This window comes from Cyprinus carpio, chromosome B13, assembly GCF_018340385.1.
Source record: "Cyprinus carpio isolate SPL01 chromosome B13, ASM1834038v1, whole genome shotgun sequence".
Classification (NCBI taxonomy): Eukaryota; Metazoa; Chordata; class Actinopteri; order Cypriniformes; family Cyprinidae; genus Cyprinus; species Cyprinus carpio.
Window position 1 is genome coordinate 20,158,471 of NC_056609.1, and position 24,023 is coordinate 20,182,493.

The window sequence follows — 24,023 nt, forward strand, 5'->3', positions numbered from 1 at the left end:
ATAAATAGCACGGAGTAAACAGTTTTCATTTTTGCCTTATAAACTGCCATGGTGGTCTCACTCACTTATCATTATGATTATATGATTATGAATATAATCTGTGGTCAGCGCTACAAAAGAAAGTTAGCTGAGACTACATTTTCACATATACACACATTTTATTCAATTAAGAAAAGATTAATATTGATTCATAACAAAACTCACAGTACAACTCGCAAAACTTTTCCACTCTGAGAAATTTTGGTTTATGGTACATGAAACCACATTCCTTAAAAATGTGCCCATTAAGGCTCCCAGACATCAAAGGTCAACACTGTATAAATAATTAAGCTGCAGAACAGTGTAAATTTGTGTTTCTTCTTAAAAACGGTGTGTATGTTTTAAATATATAAAGCATCTGGAATTTTTTACATTTGAAAATGCATACCACTATCAACCTATAAACATTTATGAGGAAAAAAAATATATATGTAGGGAGATACAAATGATCATTAATTCATCACAGAAGAGCCAAGAAAACAGCCCACCCTGAATGACTTAAAACTTCATAAGTTTGAAATAATTTTTCTGATGCTATACATCATCTTTGTTTTTTCAATTTTGAGTCCAACCCAAAATCTGAATATATATAGGCCTATTTTATAAGGCAAAGGGCAAGATTCTATCTGATGAAGACATTTAAATATTCCAATCCTCGGATTACATCATAAGGACAAATAAATGTCCTATAATAAATCTGCTAGAATAAGTGTACACCTTAATACTTTTACTCCAACAGACACATTTCTTTCAAAATGTATTTTTGGTTAAATATATTTCATAATACTTGAAATAGTCCTTTCCAATATATTTGTAATTAAAAAAAAGTTCACCATATAGGCTTATATGGTCATTTGATAGGTATTTTTTTTTTCAGGACCACAAGAGTCCAAGGAAACCAGATAAGAGCACTATGCAACATGGAAAATAATGATTAAGAAATTAAACTTTCTGATAAATTGCTCATTTTACTTGAGGGAATTCCTCATTACAAGCATCACTGATCTGAAGACCTTTGCATTGGCATGTAGAATAACAATAAATAAGAGTTATACAAGTCAACATTTTAGCTCAATTGAGAACAATTTTCCCAAATTTTCACTTTTCTATGGCACAGTCTTATTTGACTACATATATGGACCTATAAAAAACTATTTTGGTGGTGGTTAAATTGATTTCAGTTTCAAATGGAAATCAGCTTTTATCATCTACGAAAATGTAATATAGTGCCAGTATATTAATAGCATGTCATCTTAAATTTACAGCTTGTATGGCTCGCTGGAATGATGTTTTAAAATCATAACAGTAACTGCTTAGCCAGAGAAAACATGGGTCAACCTATTCATGAGAGAGGGCTGTAATGAGGCACATGGCTGCTTAACTAGTGAAGTACCATCTCTTGCCTCTTGAGGCAGACTGAGACATAATTATTCTCCCAATATATGGCCTTTACCATCTCTGAAAACAATCTCCCACAGTCCAATACATGTCATGAAAAGGAAAGAATTCTTAAGAACACATATTAGTCCAACACACTCTAGAGTTTCTTATTTTATATGAGAGTGTATATAGATCAATCTTCTTTGCACACTAAGAAATGCTGCAAATGCTTTTGTATATGTTGCCTTATAACTTTTTTTGTTTTGTCATATGTACTTAAATCAACCACTTTTGTGGCTGCCATCACCAGTGCGTTGAACGCGGGCCATGATGGTCTCATGAGTTACCCTCTTGCAATCCTTGGCCAGTCCAAAGAAGCACATGAGATCTATAAACGCCTTGGTCAAATTCAGCCGACTGCCAAACTCACTTGCAGCGTAATCATGGGGGAATGTGTGATGATAGTTGTGAAATCCTTCACCTGAAATTAAACCATGCATATATTTTCCAATCAGTACATACCAAATATGTTCATTTCAAATAAATTTAGTTCTTTTAAACTTCCTATTCATCAATAATCCTGAAAAAAAAAAATGTAAACAGAAACTTTAAACAAAATAGTGTATATATAAAAACTTATATTAAACAATAAAAATGGTTTAATAATATTTATATTATTTTATATATAGTATTAATACATTTTATTCAAAAATACATAAATGCTTTTGTATTTTTTAAATATATGTTGATAAATAAATGTGCAAACTAGAATATATATATATATATATATATATATATATATATATATATATATATTTTTTTTTTTTCCAACAAAATTGAATTAATTAATATTAATCTGTAAAAGAAAAGCCACTGTTCTTACCGATGGCACTGAAGGCAACAAACTTGTTCTCTCTGGGATTGATGTTGTGGTCATAAGGTCTCATTCCCCACATGTGAGCTGCACTGTTGACCAGCCAGGTCGCATTAAGGGACACAGTGTATCTCAACAGACAAGGAACTAAGTAACTGGTCAAAAGACTCTCTTCCCAAAAGAACCAAGGTACAAACGTGGGAATGAAAAAGCACATCACCACCACAGATAACTTGTAATGCCTATGGACAGAGAAATGAAAGATTAAAAACAACAATTTCAATAGCCATTTTATCACTGCTTTACACTTGTTTGTCACATGTTCTTCTATGCATATCACAGATTTTCTGAATTAACATTGGTTGTTAAACCTTAGTTGGACCACAACATGCAGTTTGAAATGCTGACTAACCAGCTATTCTTCTATTATCTGTAGCAATGAAAAATTTTCTTAAACACTTATCAAAAAGCTCAGGACTTTTGTTGCATGTCATTCAAAGGAAGGGATATAGATTATTCCACACTAGCTAGTGCTAAATATGAGGCCTGGTTCAGATGGCAGCTCCCAATGGCGGGATCACAAAGGTGTAATGAACATTTTAGGTCATAAGAAATTACTAAACCTGTATCAAAATTTGTATCGTCTTAGTCATGTTTTCAGGTTAGATCTGTAAAATATTTCAGAACAAGGTCTTTCAAAAGCTGCATTTATTTGATCAAAATTAAAGTGAAAACAGTAAATTGTAAAATATTGTTACAATTTAAATTAACATTTTTCAATTGTAATATTTGTTTACTAATGTAATAGTTAATAATTTTCTATCATTTTTTTAAACTCATTCCTGTGATGGCAAGTCTGAATTTACAGCATCCATTACTCCAGTCTTCAGTGTTACATGATCTTTCAGAAATTATTCTGATTTGGTGCTCAGGAACCATTTCTTATTATTATCAATACTGAAAAATGTTGTGCTGCATAATATTTTCTGGAAAAATTCTATTTTCTTTAGGATTCTTTGATAAAAAAGAAAGCTCAAAAAAAGTATTTATTTGAAAATAAAATATTTTGTAACAACATGAATGACTAATGTCATTTATAATTCATTTGATGCATCCTTTCTGAATAAAAGTATTAATTAAAAAAAAAAAAATCTTACAGACCCCAAACTTTTATACAGCAGTGTAGGTAAGAAGATTTACAAAACTGAATATGAAATACCACAATTTCCCACTGACCTCCTCTGAAACATTACAACCCCATCCGCTTTTAGATCAGCAAGCTCCAGTTTGCGTCCTTTCTCAATAACTTCTGGGTGTTTGCGGACCAGCAGCCAGCCGATGTGAGCAAAGAAGAATCCTCTGCGGGCATTATGTGGGTCTGCATGAGTCTCGGAAAACTTGTGATGGACACGATGGTCTCTGGCCCACTCATAGATATCATTCTAAATAGATATATATTCATCATTATTGTAATTATACATTATACCTGTCATACTCTTAATTGAGTACAAGTGAGTGAAAAGTGAACAAGAAACGTCTCGGTTACGTTCGGAACTCTCATTCCCTGATGGAGGTAATGGAGACGTTATGTTGTGACGACATAGGGGGTTGACTTGAGAGCCCCAATCCGTTCTGACTTTCAGAGAAAACACCAATGAATTTTAGCAAGTGGATTTTGCATACCTGAGCCCCTCCCCGTGCATACTGGTATAAATAGGCGAAAGGTGCATCCACTCATTCAGGTTTTACTCTGAGGAGCCGAGAACGTAGAGGAGCCGAGAACCAGCGACGGGTGAAGGCTGTGGCATGGGGACATAACGTCTCCATTCCCTCCATCAGGGAATGAGGGTTATGTACGTAACCGAGATGTTCACTATCTGTCGGTCACTACGAGTTATGTCATGAAGACATAGGGGGTCCATGGTAAGCTCCATAACCTGAACCCCATCACAACCCTGTAGCGCTGCAAATGTTGACAAGCAGCCACATGTCAGACAAATGCTACGCAAAGGCTGTAATCTTCCCAATGCCCCAGTGCAAATTCGCAGACCTTGGTGCCCGCAGCAACCAAAAGGTGAGTACATTGCTGCTGGAGATAGCCAAGCCAGCGTTCCTATGACAGTTTTTTTTTCTTATGAGAAGGGATTTCAACCTCCATGAAAGTTGCTTCACGCCTCTCCTGTCCAGCTTGGCAGTAACGAAGGGGAAGCGAGCCTTCCGGAGAACGGCACTATGGAGACCACATCCTGCAGGTCTCCGTAGGCACCTTGGGAATGGTAGGCCAAGGCAATAGCATCCACTATCCAGTGGGCCAACCTCTGCTTGCAGACAACCTTCCCTTTCTGCTGACCCCTATAGCAAACAAAGAGCTGCTCACAACCAGGGGTGGCCTACGAGGATTCAACCTTCTGGCACCCCTTAGGAACCTGACGATGAGATCGTCGAGGGAGCTCTAGCCAGAGTGATCGTGTTTACCATGTGACATGCGACGTGTAGACCACCCTGCCAGTTGATGTACGAGACAGCCGCAGTGTTATCCGTGCGGACCAACACGTGCTTGTCTTGCAGCAATGGCCGGAACTGCCGCAAAGCCAGATGCACGGCCAACAGCTCTAGGCAACTGATGTGCCAAAGCAGTCGAGGCCCTTGTCCAGAGCCCTGAAGCTGCTTGCCCATTGCATGTAGTTCCCCAACCTGTACTGGAGGCATCCGTCATGACAATGACATGCCGGGACACTTGTTCTAAGGGCACCCTGGCCCGTTGAAAGGCAATAATAGGATGAATAGGCAGCAACACTCCAGTGTGATGGTCACACAAAGTGTACCATGACGTCATGCCCATCTTGGGACTTGGGAGTGTAACCAGTGCTGAAGTGGTCTCATATAAAGCAATCGGAGTGGCATGACTGTGGTTGAGGATGCCATATGCACTAGAAGCCTCTGAAAATGTTTCAGAGATACCACGTTCCTGCCTCTGAAGGAACTCAAGCAGTTCAGCACTGACTGGGTGTGCTTGCTGATGAGTACGTCATACTCACAGAGTCTAACTCCATACAGAGAAAAGAGATCTTCTGCACGGGGGTGAGTTTGCTCTTTTCCCAGTTGCCCGAAGCCCTACTGGCTGTGGTGCCATAGCACCAGGTCCCTGTGATCGCACAACTGCTCTCGTGACCGGCCCATGATAAGCCAGTCGTCAAGGTAGTTGATGATCCTGATGCCCACTTCCTATAATGGGGCAAGGGTGCCGGCCATTGACCTTTGTAAAGACACAGGGGACAGGGACAGCCCAAAGGGGAGGACCCTATACTTCCATGCCCGACCCTCGAACGCAAAACCGTAGGAACGGCCTATGTCGAGGAAGAATCGAGACATGAAAGTAAGCATTCAGGTTAGTGTTAATTTCGTAAACTATTTTCATTTTAATCTTAGTCCTGGATTTAGTCAACCTTATCCTATTTAGTTTTAGCCAAATTTTAGTCGACTAAAAGTTTTAACCTTTTAGTCAAGTTTTAGTCCAAGAAAACTTGACATTTCAGCAATAAGATTATTATTAATTAACCGTACAGCAGTATTTTGGCAGCCATTTTTAATTTAGTCTTAGTCTTACTCAAATGTACATTTTAGTTATCATATTTAGACAACCTTGTCCTGTGTTTGTTTATTCAATGAAATGTATGAGCATTTTAGTCAGGTTTTTTAGTCAATGAAATATTAGTCATATTTTTTGTCATTCTGTATAATGGTTAAACTGATAAAAATTATTTGTTTTCTTAAAATTATAATCATAATGATTGTTGTCATTTAAGAAATTTACTTTTGCTTTTTTTTAGGTATTGCACTTTCTCCAGTATGCACAAAATCAAAAGAATGTGGACACATACATGGTGTATTTTACCTAATCTAGTGTCCTGATTTATTATAGAGGCTTTTTATTATATAAATAAACACCAAAGACTTATACAATCACTCTGTCTACATTATGAAAACAACTAAAACAAACCAAAAATATTATAACAGTGAAATTCCTAGTAATACCACTAATTCCATAATTGCAATAGTCTATTTCTCTATTAAAAAACAGCGATTCAGTAAGCATATTTATTCAGTGATCCTAATTGCAAACAATATAGTGAGATCTCATGACAGAACACAGACCGGCTGAGAGACGCTTTCATTTAGATGCTAAATTAATGTTTTTCAGATCATCTGCGGTGGCGCTTCTGCAATGTGGAGTTAGTGCGTGCGCATGGTTGCCAGATTGCTTAAAATATGCAAAACACACCAGGCAGAAAATGTATAAATTTAACAGCGAAGCTCTGATTCGGAGATTAGAACTCTTGATATCTGGCAACCGCACTCATGAAAGCTCACATAGTAGAGGCGTGTAGAGCAATCTGCAATAACATTTTGTCTCCTTTTTTTTGACGAAAATAAAAATAGGTTTTTGGTAAAGTTTTTACATTTTAGTCTTGTCTTATTTCGTCAACGAAATTGCATGTAGATATAGTCTTTGTTATCGTTTATTGACCTTATTGTCGTATTGTCTTAGTCATGGGATGTGATAGGAAGAATGAGAAAAAAGGTGTGATAGGAAGAATGAGAAAAAAGGGAAAAAAGCCAGGTTGACCGCTGCAAACCAATCCTGAGGCTGGATACATCTGATGATGCGCTTCTGCATCAACATCTTGAATGGAAGCTTATGAAGGGCCCATTTCAAGACATGCAGATCCAGGATTGGCCAAAGGTCACCGCCTTTACTGGGCACGATGATGTAAGGGCTGTAAAACCCTGACTTCATCTCGGCTGGAGGGACAGTCTTGATTGAGTCCTTCACCAGTAAGACAGGAATCTCATCGCGCAGTACAGGGGCATCTCAAGCTGCCACCAATGTCTCGAGAATGCCGCTAAACCTGGGGGGTCACCTGGCGAACTGAATCGTGTAGCCAAGTTGAACTGTCCGAATGAGCCAGTTGAACAGGTTGGGCAGCGTGAGCCATGCTTCCAAGCTCTGTGTGAGTGGCACCAAAGGGACAATCGACACACCCGTGGTGCAGAAGTGGGAAGTCGTGCTGGATGGCACAGAAGGCATTGCGTCCTTGCTCATCACAGCAGGACTCCCCGTGTCCCCGGAGGGACTGGCCAGAGATGCGTGGAGAGGCAGCACGTCTCCACACTGTAATCTCTTGGCTGCTGGCGATAGGGGGAGGAAAAGGAAACTGCTCTTTTTTTCGAGACTGTGGGTACTGTTGGCGGTTGGAACAGAAACAAAATGGAACAAAGGATGCTCCACCTGGCCCTCCTACGGGTTGAAGGAGTGGCCCTGTTCTCGCCATCTCCTGAAAAAGAGCAGCTTCCCGAGTTGCCCGAGTCAGGGCCACTTTGTCGTATTTTTAGAGGAGTTTGGGGCCGGATGGGACACAGGGAGCGCTGCAGTCCTCGAAGAGGATCCGGCCTCGAAGGTGTGTCAGCACGGGGTGGAGGAGCTCTCAAGGATGCAGGGGGGCACCCTCGGCGACAAGCAGGCTGAGGCACGGCCCGCGGCGGCAGCTGGACGATCACGCCAGGGCAAGATGTGCTGGATGGCCTCAGTCTGTCTCTGCACTGACGAGAACTGCTGGGCAAAGTCCTTGACAGTGTCACTGAATAGGCCAACCTGCAAGATGGGAGCATCAAGAAAGCGCACTTTTTTTCGACATCTATCATCTCAGCAAAGTTAAGCCAAAGATGATGCTCTTGGGCCACAAGGATGGACATCACCTTCCTAAAGGACCACGCCGCGACTTTTATCACCGTGCGCAGTTCCTGTATCAAATTTGGGTCGGAACTACCCTTGTGCATTTGTTTGAGTGCTTTGGCTTGGTGGACCTGCAGAATAACCATGGCATGCAGGGCAGAGGTGACCTGTCTTGCAGCACCGTAAGCTTTGGCCACAAGAGTGGGCGTCAGCTTTCAGACTTTGGAAGGGATACGCGGACAGTTGCACCGCAACCGCTCTCTCCACCTGGGGAATTTCTACATACCCCCTAGCCTGCCCACCATCGAGGGAAGTGAGGCCGGAGACAAGCCGCTTCTGGCTGGAAAAGGGGCGGTCCATGACTTCTTCAGCTCCTCATGGACCTCTGAGAAAAAAGGCACGGTTGTAACCCACCAATCATCCAGCTCTAACTGTGACCCTCAGATCTCCCAGCGTGTTGGATGCCCAGACACTGAAGGCAACGCTCGTGGCGGTCGACAGAGGACAGGTAACGACCGCAACCAAGAGAATACGGACAGAACGGCATCTTTAAAAAGATGTGAGCCGTCCGTGATGAGAAATTGCGCTTTTAGTTGAAGCACCCTGGGTAATAGCTGAATCAAAAGGTACACCGCTGTTTGTGCCGTCACGCCAACCAGGAACCGCTTCTTTCTTCCTGTCATATCAGAAAGGCTTTGTGGAGAAGAAATCATTTATCTAAAGGAGTTATGCACCTGTCGCCTATTTATACCCGTATGCACGGGGAGTGGCTCAGGTATGCAAAAATGCACTAGCAAAAATTCATTAGCGTTTTCTCTGAAAATCAGAGTGGATTGGGGCTCTCAAGTAATCCCCTATGTCGTCATGACATAACTTTAATTAATAAATTAAGATATACATCTATATCGATATCTATATATATGCACATATAGCAAGTGTAAGTAGTCATTTGGCAGATGCTTTTATGCAAAGTGTCTTACACTACACTTATTACAGGGATAATCCCAGGTGGACATCCTGGGGTTAATTGCTTTGTTCAAGGGCACAATGGCTATTGCTCGGTTTGAACCTATTAGCCCAGATCTTTAACCACTACGAGCTGCGTTCATGTTTACAGCATTATTTAATGTGTAAAATTGTTTCATCCACTTAAAAATGTTTTACCTGAAAAGCCATGGAGTTTGCAATCGCTAGGAATATTCGTAATGGCAATGAGGCTTTGTAGGACCTGTGGCTCCAAAGGCGATGGGCGCCGGCAGTTATTCCTAGAGCACTTATCATGAAACACACTCCCACTGTGACATTAATAGAGAAAATAAAACAGAATGTTTAAAAACAAATTAGTCTGAACTACACACAGCTTCTATAATGTGTAATGGTGTGTGTGCCCTTGATTTGCTCTATGAGAGGACAAAATGTCTCGCTATGTGTTGTCAAACAAGGCTGCAAGGTATGTGGGATACCAGGCCACAGACTGTGAAGAAGGGCACACTGTTATGACTCAGCTCAATTTACAATGGAAAGCCTATTTCAACAGCAATTGTTCTTTGTTCAACAGGGTGCAATATTATGCAGCACTGTGATGCCAAAAATGTACACAACAGTGGAGCACAGTTATAGCTTTTGGTAGGATTTCAAATTATTCACGGGACTCGCTATCACTCACACACACATGCATGCTTACAAAACACTTTTAGCATTGCTCTACAAAACAAATAAAGTGAAGAAAGTGGCCTGACATATTTTCGCTTTTGGAAAAAAATAACCCAATAATTGATAATATCTGAGAATAGTAATCACAACTTTGAATCTTTAAGAGAAGAACACCTCCACGCTTATGAGAAAAAAACCTGCAAAACAAAAAAGGGAAACCGGGAAGTTTTGCTGAGTTTAACCAATTATACTGCACGAGTGATACAGAGGTTAAATCATAAAAGTTGTAAGTTAGTACAAAAATAATTAAAGATTTACATGAGGAAAAAATAAGAAAAAAACTATTTTGAGCAAAGAAAGTTAAATTCCATGTCTGATTTATAGTTTGATTCATATTCATGTCATGGGTGTTAAAAGACTAAACTGATATAATACAAATCAGCAGGTTTTCCTGTTTAATTTGATATATAAAATCCACTAATGACTCTATTTCCAATGTATTTCTACTAGACACATGAAGATTGAAGAAAATAGACTTTCAGTGACAATAAATGTTAAATTAACTAATAACTTTATATTTGATTAAAATATTAGCTAACATTTGACTTATTTAATATGACTTTTTTCCATTTTTGTTGCCAAATGTATTTACAATTGTTTTGAATTAAATGTCTACTATATTTACCATTTTGAGTCCAAATGAAATGAGGGTTATGGTGGGGGTGTTTTAGGTTTATAGGTATAGCCTATATTATAAAATAATTTATGTGTGTGTGTGTATCTATCTATCTATCTGTCTATCTATCTATCTATCTATCTATCTATCTATCTATCTATCTATCTGTCTATCTATCTATCCAGTGCTGTAATGTAACAAAGTAATAATACTTCGTTACAGTACTTAAGTATTTTTTGGGAGTATTTGTATCAGTTTTTATATTTCAGCCAACTTTTACTCTACATTTCCTAATTAAAATGTATACTTTTACTACGATTCATTGCCCGAACCATATTCGTTACTTACTACAAAATACTCAGAAGTCAGTAGAACACGGACTGCAGGAAAGCAGGTTTTACGAATCAGTGGTCTGGTGTCTGCAAAAACACCGTTGCTCATGTGCAAACAAGTGCACGCACAACCGCGGATGATTTCATTTCCCACTCAAGTCAAGTCTGGGGTGTGCGGTATACAGTAGGCTATATCTTCTGCGATGATGTGACATTATCAAATAGGCTAGGCTATATCACAAAATCACACACAGAGTGCACGCACGTTGATTTATTGTCTATTAAAACTCAAAAGTTCAGGGATTCTAAATTGTAGAAGGCAAAAATGCTTCTGTATGCTTTTTATGTTTATATAATTTAATATAGTTAACTTAATTTATATCACACAAAGAGTAAAAACCCGTAAAAGTTCCATTCATCTTTGGAACACAGTTTAAGATATTTTGGATGAAAACCGGGAAACTTGAGACTGTCCCATAGACTGCCAAGTAAATAACAGTGTCAAGGTCCATAAAAGGTATGAAAGTCATTGTCAGAATACTCCATCTGCCATCAGATGTGCAATCAGGATTATATGAAGTGACGGGAACACTTTTTGTAAGCGAAGAAACAAAAATAGAAACAGCGCATCCTTGTGGCGCGGATGACACAGAAGAGCACACGGTGATATGGAGAGACACAGAGGAGACCGTTGACAAAGGAATTATTGAATAAAGTCATTATTTTTGTTTTCTTCGCTTACAAAAATTCTTCCCGTCGCTTCATATAACCCAGATTGCATGTCTGATGGCAGATGGAATATTCTGAAGACGATTTTTGTATCTTTTATGGACCTTGACACTGTTATTTATTTGGCAGTCTATGGTACAGTCTCAAGCCTCCAGGTTTTCATCGGAAATATCTTAAATTGTTTTCTGAAGACGAACGGAGTTTTTACGAGTTTGGAACGACATGGGGGTAAGTAATTAATAACCAAATTTTCCTTTTGGTGTGGAGTATCTCTTTAACACAGTCAAATCGATTTAAATGCTTTGTTCCTGAATGAATCAGTCGTTTGAATGAATTTCACATTTCGACTATTTTTTTTTTCATGTTTTAATTCAGGGGTGTAAAACTCAATTCCTGGGGGCCCTGCAGAGTTTTGTTCCAACCGTGCTCCAACATATACCATGTAGTTTTCAATTAAGCCTGAGGGACTTGATTAGTTAGATCAAGTGTGTTTTATTAGGGTTGAATCTTAACTCTGCAGGGCTCCGGCCCACCAGGAATTGAGGTTGACACCCCAGTTTTAATTTATTTCAAATAGCCTATCAGTATTCAACGTTTTATCTTAAAAACAAAACAGTAAGCCTATTTATGCATCTGTAACTGCAGGTTAAATGCATGTCCCCTCTGAGATACATTAAACTGTAGGGTAAATGCCATTTCAGATGCAGATTCTAGAAATGTTTTCTAATGTTGAAATAAAGGACACTAAGTACCGGATGAAGTGCTTCTTATTCTTACCAAAAAATACAAAATAGGAGACAGAGTTAAAACTGAACACAATCTTGCTGCTCAAGCTGTGTATGAACATTTTTTATATGCTTCTTTTCCATTTTGCATTGAGTTGTACTTTTACTTTCAATAGGCCTACTTAAGCTCGTTTAAGATTTAAAAAATACTTTTGTACTTAAGTACAATGACTTTTGACTCAAGTAATGTGACTTCAACTTCTACCAAAGTAATTTTCTGGTAAGATATCTGTATGGCTTTCAGGTACTTTATACACCACTATGTACACAAAACACGTAGTTGCAGACAATACAACATTATCCAGTCTCTTTATAGCTACATTAATATTAGGCCATAACAATAAAAATGCAGTAAACACACACAGTAGTTGCTAACAAACGTCAGTCAGTTCATAGAATCAGAATTAACAGTAGTAGGTTATAACGTTACTCACTCCATATCAGCGTTAAGGATGAGACAGATGGAAGAATCATCAGACCATAAAGAGCTCCTACGTGCAAAAGAGACATTAATATAACGTTTCTCCATACGATTTTCATTGGAGGACTCGGGCCCGGTTTCTCCTCGTAAGCATCATCATAAACATCCTCTGTCGTTGTTTCGGCCATTTCTTTCATGCTCGTCATTGTCTCCTGTAAAGAGAATGAGTCGACTATATTTTCACTATCGACGGCAAAGAAATGCCATCTGTCATTTCAGTCATCATTGTTATTAAAGACCAAGCCCTCATTCAATGAATAGGCTACATTAAATTCTGCACAAAATGGGTGTGACTTCTGTCTCAATAAGGCACGCTGGATATTCGCGCATCTACAACGCGCTTACCTTGTTTACGATGCAACCATAAAGAATAATCGCAATTTGATTGATGCTAGCAGTTAGGCTCCCCCGTCGAATGATTTAATTTTTTAATTAATTTTCGCGTGTCTAAGCCTCTGATTTCGTTTATAATGATGCAGTTGGGCGAGGCTGAGATGATGCCGTCTTGCCCTGCCAGTTTCATTGGTTGCCTGGTTATCTGATGCGTATGTTGTGGACGCCATGTACGCTGGTGTTTGGTAGCCAACACTATTACTGTGTGAGACAGATCAGATCACATTTGTATAAAGATGTTTTTTTTTTTTTTATGTTCATGAGTAAATTCGAGCCCATATTTCCTATGTCAATGTGTGTTATACACTGTTTGTATAACCATGCTCACACATTTCACTGTAATACTTTCAGCACATATAAATATATCTGTTAATGTGTTTACTGTATAGTGAGTTTTACAATGCTATACATACAAATGCAAACCTTTCAATATTTTCCAAAATAACAGAACATAAGCCATCTTTTGAAGTGCTACACAGGTCTTACAACAGCTACGATTTCCTCAAAAGAGGAACTATGGATCCTTATGTGCTAAAATGACAACAACAAATCTGTAGTTCCTCAAACAGGAATTTATTACTTTAATTTCCCATAGCTAGATCTTATTTCCAATTTCAAAGTTTACTGCTGAGCACATTACAGTAATTGAATGGCATTGTATTTTGTACTCTTGTAACTGTTTCATGTTACATGAAATGGCGGAGTCTTTTGACTCTGGTCAAGAAGCATTTACTTAATGGCTGCTCAATCGGTGCACTTACTATAAAGTTTTTGCCTAGTTCAGTAGGTGATTCGTTGTAAGCTTGCTTTATCCAAATGATCAGCCCTTCTCAGTCACACATAACTGTGTCATACTGAAGCCTATGATGGTGGTTTTGTGTCCAAACTTACACAGAAAACCATACCACAGTTGAAAATTATAGTTGTGTTCATCATATGTTTATTCCGTGGTGCGTTCATATTTTCAAATGTGAACTTGTTGTTAATGCTTAAGGAATCTGTTCTATTTTCATAACCAACTTGCTCAGAAAAGCCAGTGTATTTATCTATACATACAGATTTGTGAAGTCTGATGGGAAGTATGATCAAGTTGTGAAAACAAGACAGATTCAGCATTAAGCATTCACATTTGAAAATATCTAACTGCAACACATCTGTGCAACACTGCACAAAATAGAGGGATGACGCAATGGCACCCTCTAGTGATAAATGTTGGGGATCTGCAATAGAATCAAACAAAACAAAAGGGTTTACTAAATGTGTTAATATAATTGAGATGCTAGAATATTGTTTAATTGCTATAAGATAAAATAGCATGTTTTGTAAAAAAAAAAAAAAATTACATTGTATATCTATGTCATGTCAGTATCACTGAGATACTTATAATTTTATTAAATGATTAAAAGTATTATTTTGATTTTTTTTATTATTATTTAATTTCAGTTTTAGTAATTTTGCTGTGGTTTATCTTATTTGTTTCTTAATGTCTACACAATTTTTTTTTTTAGTTTGTTATTTTAGTACTGCAAATTAAACCAAATATGAAATGTTTCCTTGTCAACTAGCCAAAATAAACTACTCTAATACTGTTACTGTTTATTTCATTTTATTTTAGTTTTTGTTAACTATAATAAATATTTCACGAGAGAGAAACTGCATTGAACATTTTCCATTGGCATGAATAAGAAGTCATTTATCAGAATGAATTCCAAAACAACTACTTTCTCAAAAACAACTACTATCGCTCAAACACAAGCACTAGTTCACAGTGAAGAGTGTGTGGAAATAGGTCCACTGGGACGGCCACAGTTGGTTTGAAGGCTTCTCCAATGATCTTCCTCTTATAGTCTGAACTGCACAGCTCTTTAAAGTTCCTCATTGCCTCCCCATCAGGTTTGCATGATATATAGACAAGCCTTCTTATGGCTGGGTGGTTCCTCAAAGCTCTGACAACTCGATAATGTAGGCCAGCCCTGGACGGATTCACAACAGCTGTCAGCCCGCCGTCAGAATTCAAAGTGGCCATCAGATTTGGTAGAACAACTTCTGCTTTGCCTGAGAGATATTCACAATTATGAACTCTGTTTAGTGCTGCATTAAACCTGGCGTCCTCAACCGCCTGCTCAATCAGCTCGATGCCAATGACTCTCTCCATCTGTGGCGATAACGAAATGCCAATAGCTCCAGTACCACAGCAGACATCCAGCAGAGTGCCTCCAACACAAGCCCGATTCATCTCCGCAACAGTCTTGTACAAAGCTTCCGCCGCTCCCCGATTCACCTGGAAGAAAGAATCAGCAGAAATGCGGAACCTGAAGCCAAGCACCTCCTCAAAGATATGGGACTGTCCGTGCAGAAGCTGATAGGGGGATTGTTTATGACTGCAACGGGTCATTGTGGTCTCCTGGAAGTACAGAGAATCCAGCTGACAAACTGATCCTGGACCTTGTGTGAAGTACTCCACCAGAGCAGCTTTATGGACGGCTATCTCCTCAGGTGTTAAGGTTTGGGGATGGAAGTAAACTATGGCCATTGTGTGACTGGTTGAATTTGTTCTTATCGTGATTTCTCTCCAGTGACCACCATCGTGAAGTAAAATGCATGGTTTGAGTGGTTAGAGGCGTATAAAATCTTCATAGTGCCTTGCAACCATCTTGTGTTTTGAAGGCATGTTCAGGAGATGGTCACCGTGGACACAGACAATGTTGCCTGCTTTACCAGTGCCGATATAAAATCCAACAGTTTTTGGATTCCCATCTACCCCTACGTTGACAGAGAAAGTTGATTTGTTGCGGTATCCATCACTCACCGGTGAGGCTACTATGGGAAGGAGGGGGAATCTTAAGTCGTTTGAAAAAGGGTGCATTGAATCCTGAGCTAGTTGCTTTGTCATCTCAAGTAAGATCTTGTGCTGCTGCTCTTGTTTCCACTGGAGCTGCTCCGCATAACTCATTCTCCACAGAGGAGTCACAGTATCAGCCAGTCTCTCCTCCCAGGAGAGAGTATGCCAGTCAGCAGGTAGTTTGGGTTTTCTTTCCTTTCTTCTCTTTACAAGCTTACAGCCAGTATTGACAGCACAGCGGCTGGTTACTGAATAGCTGAAGCATGTTTTTGGTGTAATGACTGCTTGTTTCAGCAGTGGCCAGGTTAAATGTAAGCGCATCGTTTCATATGCACGCGACATTGGTGTAAATTTGGAGGTCACCCGCTCAAAAAACTACACTAAAAATGTTATGATATGATCGCGTCAGTGCTCTAGGAATATTTGCCTCACAACATACACGTGTAAACTGTCAACAGTCCGGTAAAACAAATATCATTCCTTGAGCCTTTTTTCCATGTGCCCACAACAACAACTTGATATGGCGCTCTAATGACGTTAGTTTCTTTACTAGCACACCCATTCTGCTTTCAGACCCCAACAGCAAGTTTCCGGAAGTACAAAGGGTTTTTAATTTGTTTCATCATTATTTTACTGTTAATATGATCTAAAAAGTTTACATTGTTATTATTGTTATTATTATTATTATTGTCATCAACGAAAATATTAAAGAAATGTTAGAAAGGATGTTGTACAAACCTTCAGTAGAACAACACTCATCAATAAGCAGAATAAACAAAACAATCGACGTAAACATTAAATAAATAATTGCAAATAAATTTATTTAGTTAGGGTTAGAAAAATATATTAAATATAAAATATTAAAAATATATTGAATAAAAACCGTTATAAAAATATATGGAAAGCATTTATTTCATAAGTAGATCAAACCTTATCAATCACTAAACATTTCTTATATTGCTACAACAAAATTGCGAAGGGTATACATAGAAAAATCTAGAAAATAAATATTAACTATACATGTATATAATATAAAACCACCAAATAAATAAAGTTAAAAAATGAATAACTCGAATGAGTGAGTGAGTGAATGAATGAATGAATGAATGAATGATGCATTTATATAGATTTTTACAACTTTTTTGTTTGTACTGTCCGTAATTGTGCATATATAAATTTTCTAATTCCTTCTGTACCAGGTTTCTAAATGCTTAATACTCTTACAGTTCAGAAACCTCCCACCATAACTTCTTTGTATACTGACAATGCCAGAAAATATGAGGTGCAGTTTCTCAATGTAATGAACAAATCCAAAGCTACCAAAGACTGAAAAGTGGACGTTCTATCCATGAGTGAAAACCTCTTGACGTTGTTGTAAACGTCATCAGGCTGCGTCTGGGCGGTCAGGAAAGAGATCAGTCAGTCATCAGTTCCGCCGTCGCAATGGAATCAAACAAGGACGAAGCGGAACGCTGCATCGAAATAGCAATCGCAGCGCTGCGAGAGAATGAGCGCGACAAAGCCAGGCGGTTCCTTGAGAAGGCGCAGAGACTGTTTCCCACCGACAAGGCGAGATGTGCGTGTAATGTAAATAAGTGTATAGCGGAGATCGTAAGAGGTCTGTTAAAAGGCCACCGGAAAACCCGAAGTCTGTAGTTAGACGGTAATAAAGGCCTTGGGATCCCGATCTTTATCATGAATGTGAAATAACAGTATTTTCTACTTTAAATTGATCTAACTCTATGTTGTCGAACCACATATTTGTAGCTCTTGGTTATATATTACTTGTACTATTTGTCCATAGTATAGTAGTTTCATATCTAAGTAATCTTACGTAATATAATATAAATTAGAATGTCATCTTAGTTATTTTTATTTCTAGATAGAGTGGGTTCATGTATTATAGATGAATAGATAGATAGATGAATGGAAAGACAGACACCAGTGCTTCTTATTTAAATGGAAGTGTTCTTGTCATAGCTTTACTAGAGTCTATTGCTGAGAATGGAGGGCCTTCTACAAGTGAAGAACACATTAGAGAAAATGATGGATTACGAAACAGAAGTCACAAGACTGAAGATCACTCCTCTGGACAGGGTGCCACAGAATCAGAAACCATTCACATCAGAGCAGCTGGATGCCGTCAAAAGGTCTGTTATTTGTTTCAGGCTGCTTGCCTAAAAGTCTGGGACATGGTCATTATTTATGAGAGGAACATTTGGTTTATATGTGTTCGTAGTGGTTTCATCGCCTGACTACTTTCTCTCTTTTCTACTGTGATCCGTTTTTCTCTTGATGCAGAATTAAGAGATGTAAAGACTATTATGAGATTCTTGGAGTCAGTAAAGAAGCCTCTGAGGAGGATCTGAAAAAAGCTTACAGAAAGCTAGCTCTAAAGTTTCATCCAGATAAAAACCAAGCGCCTGGTGCCACTGAAGCATTTAAAGGTAAAACACATCACTTAAGCCCATGTATTAAGGATGTCTGCAATCAGTATGGAGAGCGTTTGCATGTGGTCATCTCATTTGTTTTGTTTCCTGGTCTTCAACAGCTATAGGTAACGCTTATGCAGTTCTAAGTAACCCTGAAAAAAGAAGGCAGTATGATGTTTATGGTGAAGAAAAAGCCCATCCGACTCACAGGCACAGGACCCATCACAGAAATTTCGAGGCAGATATTTCCCCTGAGGACCTTTTCAATATGTTCTTTGGAGGTGGATTTCCTACCAGTGAGTCCTGTGACCTTTTTAAATGTGGTTTTAGAAACACATCAGTGGTTGTGTTCGAATACATTCAAAACCGTGAAATGTGTCATTGTGCCATTTCTTTTTTTTTACGTTTCTAGATAATGTGCATGTGTACAGCAATGGAAGGATGAGGTTTGGCCATCAACAGCGACATGAACGACGAGAACAACAGAGAGAAGTAAGAGCCCGATCATCTAGAAAGATTATTAGGGGTTTTGTGTGGATTTTTTACCTGTAGTCTATGGTGGGGGAAGATGTGCATATGTAAGTGTAGCATGTACAGAATGATGATGCATTGGCTGATGTGTTATTAAGGGGAATAGCACAAAATGTAAACTGATACAAGAAGCTATTACTTTTCACTTCAGAATATTATAATGCCATAAATCTAAAACCATTAATATGTCCGACTCCACAAGTCCCTCATTTACAATTCTACACAAGAACCTTTGATATTCAACATAATATAATGTCATAATCACTATTTTCCAGAGACACAAGATCAATTGACCTCAATACTGTTTCAACTGACTAAACAAATGTTGATTCAGGTGAAATGACAATTAAGAAGTGCATAGCACTTTATTAGATATGTTATGAGATTGTGTCACAGGGTTTCTGCAGGTCCTAAAAAAAGGTCTTAAAATCACATATTTAAGGCATTAAATGTCACTTGCACTGCAAAACAAATATGTAAAAATACAATTACTTGAGATGCAAATTGAATATTTGAAGTCTTATTTTCTAATGAATTGAACAATATTAAGTGTTTAAGAGTTTATGCTTAACACAAAAACACACATCAGTCAATGGGGTATGAAAACTTGTTTTCACTTGTTTTCATTTTTCTGAGCCCATTGGCAGATATTTATTTTGTTTTAATCATGAACTTCATTTTGATCAATTACTAATAAAAAAAGACATCCACTATTACATTATTTTGCTTCTCAAGTAAATTTATCTTGATTTAAACAAGATAAAATTGTGAGGAGGAACATCATTTGTATGTGTTGTGTAGTGTTATTAGAAGGTAAAGTAAACATTGTCATATTCTTAAAGGGATACTCCACCCCAAAATGGAAATCTTGTCATTAATCAATTACCCCCATGTCGTTCCAAACCCGTAAAAAGCTCCGTTCATCTTCAGAACACAATTTAAGATATTTTGGCTGAAAACCTGGAGGCCTGTGACTGTCCCATAGACTACCAAATAAATAACAGTGTCAAGGTCCATAAAAGGTATGAAAGTCATTGTCAGAATACTCCATCTGCCATCAGACGTGCAGTCTGGGTTATATGAAGTGACAGGAACACTTTTTCTAAGCAAAGAAAAAAAAAATGACTTTATTCAATAATTCCTTTGTCAACAGTCTCCCCTGTGTCTCTCCATATCACCGTATGCTGTGTATGCTCTTCTGTGTAATCCGCGCCACAAGGATGCACTGTTTTATTTCAAATCAAAGTTAAATACATGTAGAAACACGCGTCCTTGTGGCACGGATGACACAGAAGATCATACACAGCATACGGTGATATGGAAAGACACAGAGGAGACTGTTGACAAAGGAATTATTGAATAAAGTCATTTTTTTTTGTTTTCTTCGCATACAAAAATTCTTCCTGTCACATCATATAACCCAGATTGCACGTCTGATGGCAGATGGAGTAATCTGAAGACAATTTTTGTATCTTTTATGGACCTTGACACTGTTATTTATTTGGGAGTCTATGGGACAGTCTCAAGCCTCCAGGTTTTCATCCAAAATATCTTATGTCTGAAGACAAACGGAGCTTTTATGGGTTTGGAATGACATGGGGGTAAGTGATTAATGACAAGATTTCCATTTTGGGGTGGAGTATCCCTTTAAGCAATTTTTTCCACAATGAAATAAACACATTGTGTTACATTCAATTTATTCCTTAAATTTTGTTTACTTGATCTTAAAAAGCTCTTGGAAAGTCTTATATTTACCTTTGTACAACACACAGAAACCCTGTATGTCATCTATGGTCAAGAGAACAAATCAAATTTGTTCTGTGATATGTTAAATTGCATTATTTGAGCCATTTGGTATGTATTTAAATTAAGTTTTCAGGCTGATGAAATATAACAATAGTTTCTTTCATTATGTCATGGTGTGCTGTTTAATATTAATGAATGATTTTTATCATCCAGGGTGGCCTTGCCTTGTTTGTACAACTGATGCCAATACTCATTCTGATCATAGTCTCGGCTCTCAGCCAGATGATGGTTTCCAGTCCTCCATACAGCCTCAGCCACAGACCGTAAGACCAACATTGACTAAATGATCATGTGTACTTGGTATAGTATTGTAATACACTATTATTTAACTCCAGTGTGTGTTTGATAGTAATATGAAGCATGTTCTCTATCCCATTGTGCATTTTGAGTTAGCTGTCACACTAAGTTAACCATATATTGTTTGATTTCATATCCTTAAACCTCAGTCTCACAGAAAAATGTTCTGAAAGCAAAAAGATGTTTATCTTGTTAAAGCATGATGGCTGTCACTCAAGTGATGAATATCTCTGACGTTCTCGAACATTCCACCTGCTTTAGATCCATGGGCCACACAAACAGGCGACACACTCCCACTCTGAAGGTGCCTTACTATGTGGGCGACCACTTCTCAGAAGAATATACGGGGATGAATCTTAAGAATGTTGAACAAAGTGTGGAGGAGGACTATATATCAAACCTGAGAAACAATTGCTGGAAGGAGAAGCAACAAAGTATGTGACACATATGAAGCTGCTTAATAATGCATGTTTATAGATGATGTATAAAGCAGTGTTATGTCCATATAATGCAAGTGTAATTTAGCATCTAAATCTGCGCTCTTGTTTGCAGAGGAAGGCTTGTTGTATCGGGCACGTTACTTTGGAGACACAGACTTATACCAAAGGGCACAGAAAATGGCAACACCCAGCTGCTCGAAACTTTCAGATGTACAGGTTCTGTTACATGGTCACTGAGTAGCAGAATGTGAGTTTACTTTTCTTTTCTGTATTTTAATTGTTTGTCTAGTGGATTATCTAGTGTTTATCTGCGGACATTCTTTGACTGTGTTTTATCATTTCATTCTGTTTCAGGTGGTGTCCTGTTGAGACGTCATTTGAAGATTATAATATACAGAAATGTTCTGTTCTCTTTGCTAAAATGGGACATTGCATTGCACCAGTTCAGGAGAAACAAAGATAGCCAATCCTGGTGCCACATGGGTTCCCTCTCATCTCACCTACCTTCAAAATCTTAGGAAAATTACTACTCATGGAAGATCTTAACATCTGCGAAATGGTTTTATATATGGATTCAAATATGTAATAAATTAAAAAGCATTGGATGATTTTCTGGTAGAGAGGAAAGTACACAGCTGTTAAATGGTAATCAATGCTGCTAGCTTACTGCTTTTCTTTTTTATTTAGACCTTTTCTCCTCAAAGCATTTTTCAATACCCATGTTTGGGTTTTCTGAGCCAATTCTGAAATTTATAGTAGTGCTTGATCTGTTTATCTGACCACAGGAAGTCTAATGATTACACCAGTGTCATTCAGCATTCAATGAATTGTTCACTGTGGTTTTGCCTGTTGGATTTTTAAAAAAGAATGTTTGAGATTTATGCAAATGGAAATTAATATTTGTATTTATTAAATGGTATCATACTATTTTCTTCCATTTTAATTTATTTTTAGAACCTTAGAAGCATTAATTTTAACAGTGTTTTGCAAAGTGTAGATGGAGGGTTCTAAAGCATAATCAAGTGCCTTGCCAGTTCCAGTCTTACTGTATACTGTAAGTCTCTGCATTATGTAATATAGGAAGGAAAACATCAATGCTTGACATTAGTGCTTAGACCAATTAGCCACTAAAATGTTCTTGGAGATTTTTTTTTTCTTCCACATTTGATGTTCTTTCTTTTCAGTGCAACATTTTATGATTATTATTTTTTTTGTGTGTATGTAATGTAACATAGTTACCAAAAAAGAAATAAATAATACATTTTCTTTTTAACAAATTTAGAGTTGAAACATAATTATGCCTAATTTCACATTCCGAGGATATATTAAGCCTGTGACAGTCATTGGGAAAAAAAAGGTTAATTGTGTAGCCATATAAAGAATTTTTTTTTTTTTTATGTTCTGAACTATTTGCTTCCAGTGGTGCTTCTTAAATGCTATCCATCTGAAAGTAAAATGTTCATTTTGTAGCCTCTATTGACTTGCATCTAAAGCAAAGAATATTTGTAATTACCCAAAATGATGAACCCAATTGGAATTGTCTTAATTAAAGGTATTTAAATAATCTTTAAGGTCTGGTTGATACATTATTTGATTAAGGATATATGTTTTTGGCCCTTAGGTCCTTTTAGGAATGAATCTACATGAAATGTAATCATGCTTTTACAACTGTCTGATTTATGAGGTAAGCACAGTGAGATTTGAATACATATTCAGCAAAGAATTATGAGAGTTGTGAGAAAATTGCAACTAGTTTGAAAAATAAATATTTAGGGTCGTCTGTTTGGACATACATTACTGTTCAAAAGTTTTGGGATCAGTATTTTTTTTGTTAAGTTATTGAAAAAAGTCACTGCATTTATTTGATTAAAACATAATAAAATTATTCTTTTTATTAATTAAAATGACTGTTTGCTATTTTTGTATAATTTAAATTTAATCCTGTGATGGCAAAGATGAAATCTCAGCAACCACTGAATTTCTTTAACAAATAATAAAAAACTTCTGTAAGGTAGGATATATTAGGATTTTCAGTCAACAGTGGGTGTTGTATTTGCACGCCAGGGGGCACTCATGAGCTTTGCTCATAGAAATCATTAAAGAAACGAACGCTATTATCTTATCAAACTCAGTATTCTTTGTTTTTTACATTGGAATAACAATAAATAAACATACAAAACAAAAATGCACATTAAAATCAAGTATATTGTTGCTAGCATTCGTACTAGGATGATCAACTCTTCCTTTTCATCCCACAGTCATAAAACCTATTCGACATCTGAATATTATATATGGTGAACAACACAGGCATATATTTGATCCCTAATGCTTAAAAAAGCTTTACCTATATTTAACTGTCCTTTCAATCCTAATGAAATACAGGCAGACTAAAGGACAGTGCAAGTGTCTGGACTGATGCAGATGGGCTCAGTGTTGGTGGTCAGAGTTGATTTAATGGGCAGCACAGAGAGGGGAGGAGCAGCAGAACAGTCCCTGGACTGATTTGAGTAGTCAGTAACCATAGAAACACCATGCTTTTAGGAAAGAGGACAGACTCCTGTTTTGTCTGTGGTCACCGATGTTTAAAGTCTTGAAACTA

General features: G+C 37.7%; 3 protein-coding genes across 3 annotated transcripts; 1 reads left to right on the forward strand and 2 right to left on the reverse strand.

Moving 5' to 3' along the window:
- Window positions 1-138: 138 nt before the first annotated feature.
- Window positions 139-13,218, reverse strand: LOC109101154 (acyl-CoA desaturase-like). Its single transcript, XM_042737171.1, has 6 exons — window positions 13,029-13,218; window positions 12,637-12,835; window positions 9,192-9,322; window positions 3,530-3,735; window positions 2,303-2,535; window positions 139-1,900 (listed from the first exon to the last, which is right to left on the reverse strand). The coding sequence occupies exons 2-6, from the start codon at window positions 12,827-12,829 to the stop codon at window positions 1,701-1,703; spliced, it is 963 nt and encodes a 320-aa protein (XP_042593105.1). The 5' UTR covers window positions 12,830-12,835; window positions 13,029-13,218; the 3' UTR covers window positions 139-1,700.
- Window positions 13,219-14,514: 1,296 nt separating this feature from the next.
- On the reverse strand, window positions 14,515-16,472 carry trmt2b (tRNA methyltransferase 2 homolog B). The gene is given in 1 exon segment (XM_042737166.1): window positions 14,515-16,472. A coding segment is annotated over 1 exon segment (1,446 nt). The 5' UTR covers window positions 16,261-16,472; the 3' UTR covers window positions 14,515-14,814.
- Window positions 16,473-17,294: 822 nt separating this feature from the next.
- dnajb12a (DnaJ heat shock protein family (Hsp40) member B12a) lies at window positions 17,295-22,995 on the forward strand. Its single transcript, XM_042737167.1, is given in 10 exon segments — window positions 17,295-17,494; window positions 17,899-18,022; window positions 18,024-18,068; window positions 18,220-18,365; window positions 18,470-18,646; window positions 18,763-18,842; window positions 20,841-20,950; window positions 21,246-21,418; window positions 21,537-21,671; window positions 21,779-22,995. Coding segments are annotated over 9 exon segments (1,113 nt in total). The 5' UTR covers window positions 17,295-17,361; the 3' UTR covers window positions 21,662-21,671; window positions 21,779-22,995.
- Window positions 22,996-24,023: the final 1,028 nt, after the last annotated feature.